Consider the following 16,966-nt stretch of genomic DNA (forward strand, 5'->3'; position numbering starts at 1 on the left):
CACTTCAGAGTATAGCAAATAAGTCTCTTGCTTAATGTCATCAAAGGAATTCTTGACAGATTGTCTTCAAAACCGACTCCACTTAGAGTAAATATGACAAGAAAGTAAAGCACTCATGGTCAGGAGTGGTACAAAAGGAATTGGAAAGCTATTGTATTTGCCATGCAAACATTCTAGAAGGCCTTATTTCCTATATATAAACATAAATATGTGTAAATATATATTTGTATAAATATATATATGTATATATAAAACTATATAAAATTCATGCTGCAATTTTCCTTGAAAGACAAATGTTAAAACCCTGGCTTTTGCTACCATCAGCCGATTTCTAGTCACCTTGTTATGAAACAAAAGTTTCCCTGAGAAATTTTATTGACCTGATAGACTTGCACGGGGGTATCTATCCCACACAGTCTTAGAGTAGGCATGTCTCAAGCCATAATTAATAGGAAAGACTTTGGTGCCAAAACAGCGAACAAAACTATAATGGCTAGAACAAGGGACATGATAGCTGTGTTCTACCCTGCCACAATCAGACCATATCTAGAAAGTCTACATTGTTTACAGCATAAAAAATTAAGGATTTCTTAACATAAAAAGATCCTAGCAAGGAGGGGTGAAGGAATCAAGGTTTTCAAAAGCAGCAACTCTTGAGTACTGGGTGGGGTGGGGAGGCTGTTAAATCTGGAGAAGGGGAGATTCAGATCCATGAGATAGCTATCACTAAATACCTGAAAGGATGTTATACGAAAGAGGATTTCACTTGATGGGTAGAAATCACATTTCAGCTTCTTATTATGAAATGTTTTGGAAGGGTGGCACAGTTGGTTAAACTTCCAGCTCTTGGTTTTGGCTCAGGTCATGATCTCAGGGTTGTAAAATCAAGCCCCATGTCAGGCTCCACACGCTCAGCATGGAGTCTGAGAGTCTCTCTCCCTCTCCCTCTGCCCTCTCACTTGTGCTCACTCACTCTCTCTCTCACACATATACAAATAAATAAATAAATCTTAAAAAAAAAAAATAGGGTACATGAATTAGCTGAGAAAAATCAGCCATGACAGGGTTACTGTCCACTCTGCCATCAGTTACACACACTTTATACACACAACTACATAGTTGTAAGTAAGTCACATTTTAATCAAATGAAGACGTAGTAAACTTGTACTCTAAGTCTCCTCAGAATTCAGAGGAAGGGGTACAAAGGAAAATAACCTAAAACCCATGCTTCAAAATAAACTTTTAGGTTGAAAAAATACTACTAGTAGCGAAAAGCTAATAAGACAAATGGTGTTATTCTTTTATCTTCAAATCAGCACCAGTAGGATTCAAGAATGATGAAAAGAATGCTTTTTTACTTTAATTGCTAAATTTTATCACAAAGTCACTACAAATTCAGTAGTAAAATGTTGGGGTGCAGAAAAAAAATGAAAGAGGGAAAAATATTATCAATGTATCAAGCAAGGCAAACCAAAACAGAGCTTTAGTTATACAATGATTTCTGCGTGGGTTTGAAAGCTAAGTACTATCATGGGCATCTCTTTATACACTATTTTATTGGAGAAAGAAAGTTACCATGGGCATTTCATCATTAACGTTCCATCATGTGCTTGATCTTTTTTTTAATTTGGCATGTTTAAAAGGCTACCTTTTTTTTTTTAACAGTTTCTGCTTCTGACATCTGTTCATCAGACACATCAAGATGCAAATATTAAACTGCAATTGTAAATAGCATGTTTGCTTCTCAAACCAAACCAGCCTCAATTTAAAATATATTAAAGGTATGTAAAACAGAAGTCCACTGAGAACAAAGAGACACACGTAGATATAATGTATATGTGGAGACTTCACTAAAGGGATCAAAACCAAACGTAGGCTGATGGCCATTGTTACCAATGGAATGGAATGGAATGGAATGGAAAAGACACCTGAAAAAAGGGCAAAATTTAAACAATAAGATATGAAAACCCATATAAAGTATCTCCATAGTTATACAAACAAAAAACAAGATATAAACTAATGACAGAAAATGGGCTAAATTATCTGAGTTTAGCCAAATCTGGCTTAGTAGTTAGAATGTTCAAGACTTTCATCTTCAGGGTATTATTGGTTGAAGGGAATGAACGTCGTGTTTGACTGTCCATGAGTGGAGATAATCATGATCATGTGATAGTAAGAGAACCATCTTCTGATCTAGGTGGAATGAATTCCTGAAGAGGGAGTTCCTAGGGCTCAAAGAAAGTTACAATTTTCCTGGGAAAATATCTAGGCAGTAGGAAATTCATGTCAAAAGCACAGAGTATCCTCAGACCCTCTGTTATTCAGGCAGATATTGGCACAAAAATATTATAACTTTACAGGCTCATTCTATTAAAAAAAAATCAAAACAAAAAATTTTGGCCAAGATAGTTCTCCCTATTTTTGGTAGGTTTTTTGTTTTTGTGTTAGCCAAAAAACTTGAAACCCTACTCTTGGTAACTGCTCTGCGTTAGGATTATTAAGTATCCTGCACCAAACATTATCCAACCTAGGGAAAAAGTTCAATAGGCAATCACTTTTGATACATCTTTAATAAATAGATATGAATCTATACTCCCAAAATATAGCTATATTCATATTTATGAAACCCTTTAATTAGAAGGTTATTCCCTTGTGGAATTTATTAAGAATTTCCTCTTGGGGCACCTGGCTGACTCAGTCAGTAGAGCATGAGACCCTTGATCTCAGGATGGTGAGTTCAAGCCCCATGCTGGGTGTAGAGTTTAAAAAAAAAAAAAAAAGGAATCTTCTCTTAATTTGTAAAACACCCCTGGGAAAGATAATTTGTCATCTCATAGCTCAATATCAATTATCAAATAATTGAGGGAAAAGAAAAGAGCATTCATGTGGCATTCAAGACAAGCATTAACTTATGGTTGCTCTTGCCTTTCTTTTTGTTGCAAATATGTAACAAATAATAATATAAATCATGATACCTATCAATGTCAGACTCTGGATTGTTTGCATGTCTTAGCTCATTTAATACATTACGCATTCCTAGGAGGTAGGCATTACTTATTCCCTTTTAGATCTGAAGAAACTGAGGATCGGAGGTTAAATAACAAGATGATTCCTCCTTCCCTATGTATTTTCTGAATACCTGGAGGCCATCACGTGGCAATAATCATACCATGATTTTTGGTTCACCTGACTGTCCAGATAGATTATACCCTGCCTAAAGGCAGGAGCCACGTCTTTTCCTTTCTGCACCCAGAATACCTAGTAAGGTACTTAAAATGTAGTTGCTTCTCAATAACTGATACTCAAATATGCAACAGTTAGGGGACGGCTGGATGGAAGAAGTAGAAGGGAGGACTGAAAAAGGAAGGATGGTTTTAAGTCAACCAAGGTTGATAGTTAGAACATTGCTCTCCTTTTCCCTATTTTCTTTCTTTCTCTTTCTTCCTTTCTTTCTTCCTTTCTTTCTTTCTTTCTTTCTTTCTTTCTTTCTTTCTTTCTTTCTTAAGATTTATTTACTTATTTTAGAGAGAGAGAGAGAGAGAACAAGCAGGGGAAGATGCAGAAGGGGAGGGGGAGGGAGAGAATCCAAGCAGACTCCCCGCTGAGTGCAGAGTGTGACACAGGGCTCCATTTCACAACCCCAAGACCATGACCTGAGCCATAACTAAGAGTCAGACGATTAACCAACTGAGCCACCCAGGTGCCCTTTCCCTGTGTTCTTTCTTAAATTTCTTATATTATATATTTCTTATATGTGTTTGTATGAGCTAAAAGGCAAACACTCCAAAGAGACTGCCTAGATTTCAATCCTGGCTCTACTTCATGCTGTGTGAACCTGGCCAAGTAACAACTCTTCTAAACCAGTTTCCTCATCTATAAAATGGGGATAAGAGTAGTATCTGCCCGGGGCGCCTGGGTGGCTCAGTCATTAAATGTTTGCCTTCGGCTCAGGGCGTGATCCCATGGTTCTGGGATCTGGGATCTGGGATCTGGGATCGGGGATGGAGTCCTGCATCAGGCTCCCTGCTCCACTGGGAGCCTGCTTCTTCCTCTCCTACTCCCCCTGCTTGTATTCCCTCTCTCAGTCGCTGTCTCTCTCTCTGTAAGTAAATAAATAAAATCTTTTTAAGAAAAAAAGAGTAGTATCCGCCTTTTGTCTTACTAAGAGGATTAAATGTCATCATGCAAGCAAAGCTTTTAACATGATGCCTAGTCCACCAGGACTATTCTGATAATCAGCATCAAGGCCACCTTTCTCCAATGGTATCCTTATGCTGCCAAGTTTTTGCTTATTTCCTTTTCAATGATTAAAGGGCTCTCCTGTAAAGAAAACAAAAAACAAAAACAAAAACAAAACAAAACAAAAAAAGCAAATCTTCCTCATCCAGACTAAAAGTAAGTTTAAAGTAAGTAAAGTAGAAAGGATGGAATTTGTTGGTGGTCAAATTGAGTTGATGTTTCAGGACAGGAAATGCTATCACTTACGACCCCACAGCAGCACTTGCCTCTTCTATTTCCCACCTGCTAAATCTGACCCTGTATGTGCAAGATACTGCGTGCGTAGGGAGCTACAATGGTAAACAAAATAATCTCTGGCCAAAAGGCTCATAACCTAACCACCCAGAAGACTACCCTCTCTTTAATAAACCTAATAGAACCTAGGAGATTTTAGACTGAGTGAAATCTACCCAATAAAAATGAAAACTAAGACCAGATTACCTTTATGCACTTCACGGTTTGCTAGTAGTGAAAAGGTCTACTCACAGATGTTCTGAATATAGTCTTCAAATACGGTTACACCCGATATATTTTATTTCACAAAGAAAAAAATTAGAAAACTCACTTTTACCTTATAAGGTCAAGGTAGATTGGGCTCCTGTATCTCAGTTTTAGTATTCCTATCATTGACAATACAGACCAAATAGAAACTACAAAATAAAGATAGTTTATCACATCGATTAGGTTTGTAGAGACAATAACCACAGATGCCATAGTGACAAGTACTAGCACTGATAAAAATGGAGAGGAGTTAAGACTAAGCATATTAAATAACAAAGGCAGTTGGCCCTCTTGGCCAACCATACATGTCACTCTTGAGGATTCAAATACATTAACCAGAAGGTTGCTAAATATTGAGGCAGAAATACTAAAAGGAATAACCCATGTTAATGAGGGGAAACTCTATCAGTCCATATGATAGCTACAGCATCTACAGAAAAATAAGAGCACACAAAAGACAATGTATTAAAAACCAGAACTAATGATAAACCTTTAAAGATTATTCCCGAATGAAAGCAGGAAATTCAAAAGGGAATTAAGAAAAGTCCATTTTACATGGACTTAACACCATATGCATATGTCCATTTTAGCCCTGTCACACTGTATCATTAATGGTTATCATCTCACACATCGTCCCCAGCAGTCCAGAAACTTCACTTCTTGAGGGCAAGGATCATTCATTTGTTTTCTATAAAAACTACTATTTAAGTTTTCAATAATACTTGTGAAATGGATGGTTGAATTGATGATTGCATGCTGATTTTCTAAAATGAGTTTACAGAGTGCTAATGGTTGCAATCAGAGTCAAAAGAGCACAGTGCAATGTTGCTGACAAAGGAATGAGACTTACAAAGGCCCTATATCATGGTGCAATTTGAAATACTTAATAGAAATTTAAAAATCAACCCTTTAGACAGAGAAAACAAATTACACATAGATTAAAATACTAATGACATTTGGGTGCTTGTCTAAACTATAGACCAATGGTTCTCAATAGGAAGTGATTTTGCTCCTCAGGGGTCACTTGGCAATATCTGGAGGCATTTTTTGGTTGTCACAAGTGGGGAGGTGGAGGTTACAACTGGCAGCTAGTGGGTTGAGGCCAAGGATGCTGCTAAACATCCTACAAGGCCAGGAAGCCGTCCACAACAAAACATTGTATGGTCCAGAATCTAGTGCTGAGATTGAGAAACCCTCCTGTTGACCAACCTTAGGGAATATTCTGATTTTCTTACTTAAAGGTGAAGAGATCTTATAAACACTATTTCAGTATAAGTCAGTAGACAAAAATGGTGTTGATGAAGAAATGCATCCATTGTTTATGAGAATCTGAGTCCAATTCATATTACATAGATATAAGCTAGGACAGATCATTCAGATACAAGGAAATAAGTTTTCAGTTTTTCAATGGAATGAGTACATCAAGACCCAGTATCCTTGGGAGTATGTGTCCTCTGGGGCTTTGCTCTGGTGCCAACGTTGCCTCTAGGACATCAACAAAATGTCTTATAACAAATAGTAAAATTTTTTCAATATGACAAAATTAAATTATCATCAATGGTTCATGTTCTTAAAAATCTTTACTTTTGAATCCATTTTAAACAGCCTTAAGTGCTATTTTCACTTTTTTCTCCAATGCTATCCTATAATGTTGAGTCTTGTTTTAAAGTATTTCCTGCCTCACTTATTGTTCATTTCAAACAAGCTATTATCGATTGTTCCTCCTGGACACCCATACCTCCACACATTTTCCATTTTCAAACACATTTCAGAAATACTTCTTTCCAGTAGTGAAGACCTTGTTCTCCTTCGATTTCCTGTTGTACACTCTACAAACCAAGTTGGTTATAATTAGATGAAGTTCTAGTTTAACTCTGCTACTAATCTTTATCTCTATTCCACAAATCATTTTTTTCTCTTTTTATTCTTTTCCTCATGTCATTTATTTTCTTTTAAAATTTCTTTATATATCTTTTTGGTAAAAAGTGAAATAAATAATACTGAAGAATGTAAAGTAAAAAGTAAATGTCTCTCTCCTCACCAACCCTTCATTCATGCACCCCCAGATATAACTACTGTTATCATCTTTTTGGATATTCTTTCAGAAATTTCCTATGCATATATAAGCATCCATGAGAGGTATGTAGGGTGTGTGTGTGTGTGTGTGTGTGTGTGTGTGTGTGTGTCTGTTCAGGCACACTTAGGGCTTGCTTTTTCTTTTTTTTTTTTTTTACTTTCCAGTATATCTTGATCATATTAGTACATATGCATCCATCTAAGTATTTTAAAGAATTCTCAATATTCTATTATACAACTGTAAATTAAATTATTTAGCAATTGTATTTTTAAGTTGTTTTCCATTTTTTGCTAATACAAGATGTATTTTAATGGACATGCTTGTGCCTTCAGGTCTTGGTAGTTGTGCAATTCTCCTCTTAAAGTAAATTCTTAGAAGTGGGACTATGAGTCAAAAGGTAATACATTTTTAGATAAGCAAGATATTACAAAATTACCCTCCAAAAATAATTGTACCAACTCACCAGTAAGTGATTCTGACATTTTCACTTTCCTTTCAAAATTTCTAACCATATTTGGTTGGCCAGCTACCTGCAGGCTGTTTCAGGTCAGGGAAACCTTCCTAGCCTCTGCTCCCATACAATTTACTGTTTTAGATTATCTCTTCCCAGGTGGGGGGGTGGGGTAACTGGGTGATGGACATTGGGGAGGGTATGTGCTGTAATGAACATTGGGTATTATATAAGACTGATGAATCAAAGACCTGTACCTTGAAACAAATAATACATTGTATGTTAATTAATTGAATTTAAATTTTAAAAAAGGGGGGGCACCTAGGTGGCTCAGTTGTTCAGCGTCTGCCTTCAGCTCAGGGCATGATCGCGGGGTCCTGGGATCGAGCCCTGCATCCAACTCCTCCCCTGGGAGCCTGCTTCTTTCTCTCCCACTCCCCCTGCTTGTGTTTGCTGGCTGCCTTTCTCTCTGTCAAATAAATAAATAAAATCTTTAAAATAAATAAATAAATAAATAAATAAATAAATAAATAAAAATTTTTAAAAAGATTTATCTCTTCCCATGCCAATATTCTCTAGTTTTAATGATAACATGGAACTTTCAAGAACACTAAATGGGAGCACCCTTGTCAGCAGTGTTTTAGCAGGACTTCAATAACATTAAAATCCTCAAGCTGGAAAAGCCAGGAACCAGGGTTTCTCACTATGACATTTCCACACACCTCATTCTAGAGAGACATCCTTCCCACTGGGTTATAAAACTTATTCAAAATTATGGCTATTTTTTTCTTCTAAGAGAACAATCAGCAAAGGAACAGGTCAGAGCTCTAACACTGATACAAGCAAAAACACTGCATGATTAATAGCACTGGTTCTTTCTCCATATAAACGACAGAATCTAATATGTATCACAACTTGGTATAATTTTTTTCAGTGTTCATCAAAGAAAATGTAGCACCTAATTCACACCATATCTTAGATAATTCTATGTTCCTTTGGAACTTTTCATGTCTTTTAAATACACCCATTTGATTGAAAATATTTACTCCTTAATCCTTAAATTTCCTTAATTTAGGAATCTATTTCCTTTCTTTATAATTTCTATCTTTCACTATATAAATTATGCAGTTCATTAAAGAAAATTTGGGAAATCCAGAAAAGAATAAAACAAAAATCACCCACAATATCATTCCAGCAGATCCCCACCATTAATTATTTATTTTCTGTTTTATATCGTAATGTAGATCCTGCCTTTCTGTCATTGTTACATTATAAACATTGTCCCTTTACTTTAAATATTCATAACAATATGATCTTTGAAAAAGCTCAGAATGGTCTATTATATGGATTTCCATCAATTATTTATTTCAAATTTACTGGATACTTTGGTGATCCTTAATTTTTTGTCTCATATGTAATGCTATGATGGTTGTTCCTATGCATACATTTTTTGTGTATAGCTCTGATTATTTTCTTTTTTTAAAAAAAGATCTTATTTATTTATTTGAGAGAGAGAGTGAGAGAGAGATAGCATAAGGGGGGGAGGGTCAAGGGTCAGAGGGAGAAGCAGATTCCCCACTGAGCAGGGAGCCGGCTGTGGGACTCAATCCTGGGGCTGCGGGATCATGACCTGGGCTGAAGGTAGTCACTCAACCATCTGAGCCACCCAGACCCCCCTCTCTGATTATTTTCTTAATTTAAATTCCTAATATAATAAAAGATGGATATTTGAATTCAAGAAAATTATTTCAAGGGGCGCCTGGGTGGCACAGTGGTTAAGCGTCTGCCTTCGGCTCAGGGCGTGATCCCGGCGTTATGGGATCAAGCCCCACATCAGGCTCCTCTGCTGGGAGCCTGCTTCTTCCTCTCCCACTCCCCCTGCTTGTGTTCCCTCTCTTGTTGGCTGTCTCTCTCTGTCAAATAAATAAATAAAATCTTAAAAAAAAAAAAAAAGAAAAGAAAATTATTTCAAAATCTAAACACGGTCTAAGGATTATACACCTAGAAGAGTAAGCATTACAAACCAAATTACAAGCATCATGGTCAATACACTTCATGGGTCTTCCACACATGTGGAACAATTGTGCCACCCATAAAATTGCTGCAGCTATCAGGACATACCAGATGAGATAACAGTAGTTTTTAACCACCAGGATGACCATAGCATTGGCAGTCATAACAGATGCCAGGTTCAATAAACCGTAACGTCTGGGTCAGCTGATCAGCAGTCCTGACCACACCCATAATTAATTTTGTAACTTTATTCTTTACATAATCAAAGTAGTTAATAAATCACTACTTGTTCTTATACAATTTAGCATTTGGTTTGTTTCCACAAATGCTCAGAATCTTGATCATATCTAGTTCACAGGTCCCTAAGAGAGCTAGACCATCGTGAATCAACACTGATACCATGCATATGGCAGCTTCTTGCATGGCAGTTACGCAAGAACGGAGGCAAAGTGTATTAGGACTCTCACATTAAGCCTCTCTTAGATTTACCTCCAGTGCCTCAAAGATATACCAGAGCAGTAATAGCTATTCAAAAGAGATTAGTCCTAATGGTACTGGATGTTAGTTTATCTCAGAACTTTATTTCATATTTCCAACATGTTCAGGGTCCCTTTGCCACCATAAATTTTAGAGTCATTTATAAGAAACAACATTATATGACCTATTAATACTATTAATTACATCCATCAATTGCCATTAACATCTACTCTTTTAACTAACAATATCCCATATTTCAAGTTTATCATTCTTTATCTCATGTAGAAGAACATTTAGAAAATCAGTGTGGTGGAAGTTTTAATAGACCAAAGCACTGATTACATAGTGTCACTCTGGTGAGGAAAGATCATGAAAGGAATACAAATATTTTGAACCTTGTCTGTATCATATGTCAGCATTACATATATGTATTTTCCATATCATCAGGAATATGGCTTTCCATATTATCATACTTAACTATAAAACTCTTTCCTAAGAGAAGGGCCAAATCATAATCTTTGGCCCCTTCGTTATTTTTGAAGGTTACAAGTTGACTCTCTATATAAGATAATGAAAAACAAACGGCAGTGTGACTGGTAAAGTGATACTGATGACCACTACTGTCCTTATTATTATTTATTGCCTCAGTCACTTGCATACAAACCTGAAGAGAGAATTTCCATGGGTGTCAGAACAGTCAGGTAGGAAATATTAGCCAGCAGATAAATGAATCACCAGAGGTAATGTAGTAAATATACATCTTGGAATTGTCTTTCTGGGTTTCTTCAACTCCCTTATAACACATAAAAGAGCAAAATCACAATGGGTAGAAATTATGTCTTAAATTTATCTCTAAAACTTCTTCATTCATTAACTATTGGGCTGAATTCTTCCAACATGCACAGGCCACCACCACACTTATTCACACATACACACAAACACATTAGTGAACTGTTACACGACTATGGCCTTTCAGAGCTCGGTGATAAGTGCAGAAAAGGGGGGAAATTTTCTTCATTTTCCTTAGAGATGGTAACACTTCTGAAGAAAGTCACAAGAATGAAAATCAAAGCTGAGTCCATAGGACCCTGTGTGGTTTGGAGCCTACCTGTGTCTTCAGCCTCATCTATTAGGTACAAGGCATTTAGTTTGGGTAGTGGAATAAGATCATGAACAAAAACAAACAGGAAGCCTAACCTCAAAAAGAGCTATGCATGAATTAAATAATCACATAAATAAAAGTGATAATAGTGACTGAGGTAAATGTCCATATGAAAAGAGATAAAGGGTTTTGAGAATATATTATATGATAATTTGATGATCCCCTTTGCTATCTGTGTCATAGCAAAGGGGACCATCTTCAGTTTCTCAAAAGTGTCATAGCCCCTGTACCCATTCTCCATGTGAAATGTTCTTCCCTTTCCTAGTTGCTGAGCTGACACTTACTCTTCCTTCAGATCTAAACGAAATCATAACTTCTTCTGGGAACATAAGAGAGGAAGCTCTCCTTGGCTAGCAAAACTGTCCTAGTACACATTTTCATAGCATATATGAAAAGAGTACAAGAATCAGTCATAAATTCTCTTTTCCTATAGGCTCTTTGCCTTCCCTTAATGTCAGTATTAAGTGCAAAAAAGAAAAGAGGTCATGATTTAGCATCATAGGTAATGGATTTTCTAGGATAGTCTTATTCTCAAATATTGCTCCATTTGTCACACCATTTTCCCCAATTTTGCCATTCTCTGAAAATTATCCCTGACATAAAGAATTGAACGTTATAGTTATGTGTATATAATGTGACCCTGTGCCCTGGCTACCAGTAATAGAACCAAGTACAGACCTCTGACTGACTGAAAGCCAATCACTGCCAGTATACAAGAAGATTCCTCTTAAGAATTTGAGCCAAATGTCAACAAAACTGAGAGAAAGAGGAAAAAAGCAACATAACAGTAGCAAAAAAGAAAGGTGGCTGATAAATCTAGTTTTTAAGACCTAGAGCTTCTCTAACTCTTGCTGCTCATGAAGATCAATTGCTCATGTTTTCCTTGAAATACAGCATTATTCTTCCAGCAAGTTCTTCTTTTATTGTTTAAGCCAATGTGTGTGGGTTTCTGTTACTTAAAGCCTAATCCCTCTGACTAATAAATATCTGTCCTTTGACATATGTCAAATCTGTTTCATCTGCGTCTGCCCACAGGTGGAATGTAATACCCATGGTGTACACTAATATGAGCTGATTAAAAGCTTAAGGAGTAAAGAATTCCAATGTTCTCAGCTAAATAATGCCTGAACCATTTACTAGTTGTGGGCTTCTGGACAATTTATTGGCTGTCAAGGTTTCCATTTCCTTACTGGCATATTTGGGAGAATGGAAAATATAGGGACAATAAAATTCCAATCAAAAGCTTAGCACATTAATAAGTTATTAATGACTATGGTTTTCAGTCAAAGGTTTTGAACAAGCAAAAAGGCAACTTTTAGGATTAACTACACTTTCCTCTGGGCCTTTTACTCTTTCTTATTATGTATGAGATTTATAGAGAGTAAGGAATATAATATAACATAACATAACATAATTCAAGGTTATAACAGCCAGACAGTGAATATCCTTGGTCTTGAAATTAGAAGATAGATGTTCCTACAATATGCTTAGTCAGCTGCCTACATATCACTATTTTACAGGTAAAAGTGTTACTTAGAACTTAGCTATACTTAAAGTTTATTAAGTAAATTAACAATCCTAGCATACACTGAAATTCCTCCAGCTTTTGCTTACTGCCAGCTGCTTGTGAAGTGTTCTGTAATAGTTTATAGGTTAGTAAATTTTGTGAATCTATTTTCATCAGAGAAAAATTATCTAGCAGTGAAACATCTCTGGCAATGGAACAAAATGAATAAAACAGAAGCCAGAGATATCTCTTCTATCCTTATAAGAGAGAGCAACGAAGTGTGAGCGAGAAAGGGAAAGTCAAGCTAATTATGCTAGCCTCTCAAATTGCAGTGGTACATTTAGTCACAAACTGCTTAAAAGAATAATCTTATATCATGGCTTTCTTTTCTCAACACTTCACTTTTTAAGTCAATGCAGACTGACATTCCTCTCATGTCCAAAGTTCACCAATGACTTCTGACTTAGTGAAATGGCTTCTACTCAATCCTCACACTCCTCAACTTCTGAAGCCCTTCACCATGTTGATTACATCCTCTTTTTTGGAGCATAGAGTGATTTTCTTTTATAATTCTCTCAACCTCTTCTGGCTTCTTCATTTCATCGACTTTCTCCACCTACCCTTTAAAAGTTGGCCTTCTCCAGTCATCTGTCTCCAACCTATGCCATTTTATTCTACTTCTCTCTATATACTTGCCTTAGTAATCCTATCCATTAACCAGCTCATTGGATGGAAACCGTTTTGCAATCACCCAAGGTTACATGCTGTGTTTTATCTGCACCTGCATACTTCTGGTCTCCACAGCTTCACTCATATTATTTTACCACTGGATTTTTTTTAAAGATTGTATTTTTTTATTTGACAGAGAAAGAGAGAGCACAAGCAGGGGGAGCAGCAGGCAGAGAGAGAAGCAAGCTCCTGGCTGAGCAGGGAGCCTGGATGCCGAGGCTAGATCCCAGGACCGTGGGATCATGGCCTGAGCTGGAGAAAGACGCTTAATCGACTGAGCCACCTAGATGCTCCGCTGCCGGAATTTTTGGAGTTCAGTGAAATTGCCACCTTTTTGATAACACAACAAAAGGTGATCTTACCATTTACTGAATTCTCACAGTAATCACATTGTTCTCTTATAACCACTTTTAAATACCATCATCCCATTGTTTATAAGCACAGAGTTATACTGATTTTAAATCATAATGACCATTTTTCAGATGAAGGAGAAAAAAAAAAAAGTAAGTCCAGAGAGGTGAAGATACTTGCCACAACTCATAAGTGGCAAAGGTCAGACAAAAATTTAGATATTGCCTTTTCCATTAGACTGTTAGCCTCTTTAGGGTAAAGAATATATCTTATTCATCTTAAGGCACTACTATAGGGTTTCAAAAATAGTCAGTGTTTAAAAAGATACTTGCTGACCAAATTATTTAATGCATAATGGACATATCAGTGACTCAGAGGGTCCTATGATTAAAGGAAATATGTGTTTTAAGAGTAGAGCCTACTTCATGTTGACATGTCAAGGAAAAGAACTGGCAAAAAAATTAAAGTTGAAAAAAAAATCAAATAACCGAATAGGGACGATCTCTGAGGAGTGAGAGGGAAAGAATAGGATCCAAGGGGGGCACCTGGGTGGCTCAGTCGTTAAGCGTCTGCCTTTGGCTCAGGGCGTGATCTCAGAGTCCTGGGATTGAGCCCCACATCAGGCTCCTCTGCTGGGAGCCTGCTTCCTCCTCTCCCACTCCCCCTGCTTGTGTTCCCTCTCTCACTGGCTGTCTCTCTCTCTCTGTCAAATAAATAAATAAATAATCTTAAAAAAAAAAAAAAAAAAGAATAGGGTCCAGGGAAGAGGCTGATTTCAAAAATGAAGAGAGAAACCTTTGTCTTGACATTGAAGGGAAGAATGTTAAATCCAGCCTTTGAGCAATTATATTTACGATTCTCTTCTCTTTAGAAATACTTCAGAGCATAAGTGTATCACACCCACTCACAACACAAACACAGTCTGGCATTGGATCACTCCTGAGGAACATGTCCACCACCCCAGAATTCATCCATTAACAGAAAGGAAACTAGATTAGCATGGAGATCCCATATCTGTGGGCCCAGAAAAGAAAGCTGAAAAAAAGAAGTCATTCAATAAAATAAGCACTTTTGAATGAATGGGGGAAAACATTAAGACTGGGAGATAAGTGCAAGACTGCCATATTCTGACTCAATTTAGAAAGTAAGAAAGGAGAATAAACACTGAATCATCATGTATTTAAAATAAAATTCAAAATATAAAAAAAAAAGATGTACATTTCACATTGCATGCAGTAAGTCATGACTTGAGATTTTCTTTCTCAATGAATTGGTAATTACCTGCTATAAATGTAAAACATCCCCCGCCTGAAAATGCAAAATATCCTTGGAAAACAGCTTCTATAAACTGGGAGGCTTCTGGAAACTCAGTACCAAAAGAATTCTGAAAGATTGTACATCCTCCTTCCTTCCTCTCACCAGCGGTACCACTCCACACAGGGAAATAAGGCCGACTGGGGCCATTTTCAGCACTAGCCTGGCTGTCTGAAGCCAAGTCACCTCTTTCACACTGTGAGAATTCAGAATTCCCACAGTCCACAATATGGCTAGCGCCAGACATTTCTTTGGCAGCTTTGGAGCAGAGCAGCTGGGATAAAAAGGCTCGATGCTATACTCAGCAAGCGGTAGGGTTTGGCTGGCAGCTAACCCTAGCCCCAGAAACAAAGCTGTCCAGAGATTCAGGAAAGAGATCAAGTTGCCGAAACATCTTTTGAGAAAATAGTAGTGAGCTCCACAGTGTGGGAAGGTTATACCCATCTCTGCTGAGCAGAGAGTGGTCATCATGGAAAACAAGGTGCAGGCAGCCCAAATACACAGGGAGAGCCCCACATTCATGCAAGAGTACTTCAGTACAAAAAATCCTGTGCCAATTATATTAATGATTAAAAACACTTGTGCCCCAGCAATATCCAAACATTCTCTTGAGTTGTATCTTCTTCCCTTTATCCATTGTAATTAAAATATTTTTTAAAATAAAAATGTATATAAATCATAATTTCTGAATTTTTCTGCCCATATTGTTGAAAAGGATGTTCATGGATTCTCTGAAATAAAACAGTGCTGTCCTTTTTGCTCCACCTTGTTAAATATAGCCTATTTTCAATCATTAACAAAATATATGTGATACATCCAAGCAAAATAGTGTAAAGTTACTTGGGGGGGGGTGTTCAGTTTAATTTGTTTCTTAATTATTATCAAAATAATACATTCGGATGGAAAAAAGGAATTTCAAAAAACATTATTACCACAAAACACAGGAGCTTCTTACTTGATTTCACTCCTTCCCAAACACATTCTAGTTCTTTTCTCTGGAAACAAGCCATTTATGTATGGTTTTAGTTCTTTTTGGTAGTTGCCTCCATAACTCTAAATAATACGAAAAGACTTTTATTCATAAATATCTCAACTTTGGAAAGCATCTATTGACTTCCTCCCATAAACATTGAGGAATCAACTCACTTACTTTCCTCTTACTTAACCTACTTCCTCCCATTTTTTATTATCAAGCTCTCAAGAAACAAAGTATTTACCTTCCATCAGCTCATGGAAGCCAATTAATAAGATGGGAGAGTGAAATGCCCTGCAACATAAGACTGTCCCTTAACCAGCCATCATTTTGGTAACCTGGGTCACACGCAGGAAAGATGTGAACGTGAAGTACAAGAGAAAGCCTGACCCCACAAACAGAGGGAAGGAAGTTTCTGAACATCTGAGCAAGGCCTGGGCCTTAGTAGCTTTTATATGCATCGATTTTACAATGCAAAGCATTGTTCTGAGTATCTCCAAAGCCTTGTAAGCTTGGGGTACACCATCAACCTCAGAAATAAATTATTTCCAAATTATCCTCTAAGAATGAATGAAAACAAAATTGTTTATGTTTCTGTTTTGGTTGTGGCTATTTTCTGGCAGATTGCATCCAAGAAAATCCACTAAAAATACTGTATAGATCTCACTAAACATGACCAGGTCCTCTTCCAAATGAAACCATGCCTCTCATCCCATTCCAGAGAACAAAGACCTGTGACAGAAGGAGACCAGAAAGCTCACCTTAAGAGAGAAACCAAGTATGAGAAGTAAACCAGACATAGCGAGATAAGTACTACATGATTTCATTTATATTAGGTACCTAAAATAGTCAAATTTATAAAATCAAGGACTGGAATGGTGGTTATCAGGGGCTGAAGGTAAAATGAGGAGTTACAAATCAACAGTTGTAACATTTAAGCTAAATAAAATGAATAAACTCTAGAGATCTGCTGTACCACAGTGTACCTATGGTCAATAATAATGCACGTTGGAAATTTTTTAAGAGGATAGATCTCATGTTAATTGTTTTTATCACAATAAAATGTTTTTTAAAAGAGTAAAATATAATTTAACTCATGAAAAAACAAAAACAAAGTAGGAATAGAAAGCAGA

General features: G+C 36.8%; 1 protein-coding gene across 1 annotated transcript; it reads right to left on the bottom strand.

The window, feature by feature from the left end:
* Positions 1 to 1,590: 1,590 nt before the first annotated feature.
* Positions 1,591 to 15,856, bottom strand: SLC7A13 (solute carrier family 7 member 13). Its single transcript, XM_008689173.2, is given in 9 exon segments — positions 1,591 to 1,928; positions 4,840 to 4,878; positions 4,881 to 5,180; positions 5,183 to 5,209; positions 10,462 to 10,529; positions 10,531 to 10,591; positions 14,828 to 14,938; positions 14,941 to 15,436; positions 15,438 to 15,856. Coding segments are annotated over 9 exon segments (1,446 nt in total). The 5' UTR covers positions 15,498 to 15,856; the 3' UTR covers positions 1,591 to 1,644.
* Between the last annotated feature and the right edge of the window lie 1,110 nt (positions 15,857 to 16,966).

This window comes from Ursus maritimus, unplaced genomic scaffold (genome assembly GCF_017311325.1).
Source record: "Ursus maritimus isolate PB19 unplaced genomic scaffold, ASM1731132v1 scaffold_9, whole genome shotgun sequence".
Lineage (NCBI taxonomy): Eukaryota > Metazoa > Chordata > Mammalia > Carnivora > Ursidae > Ursus > Ursus maritimus.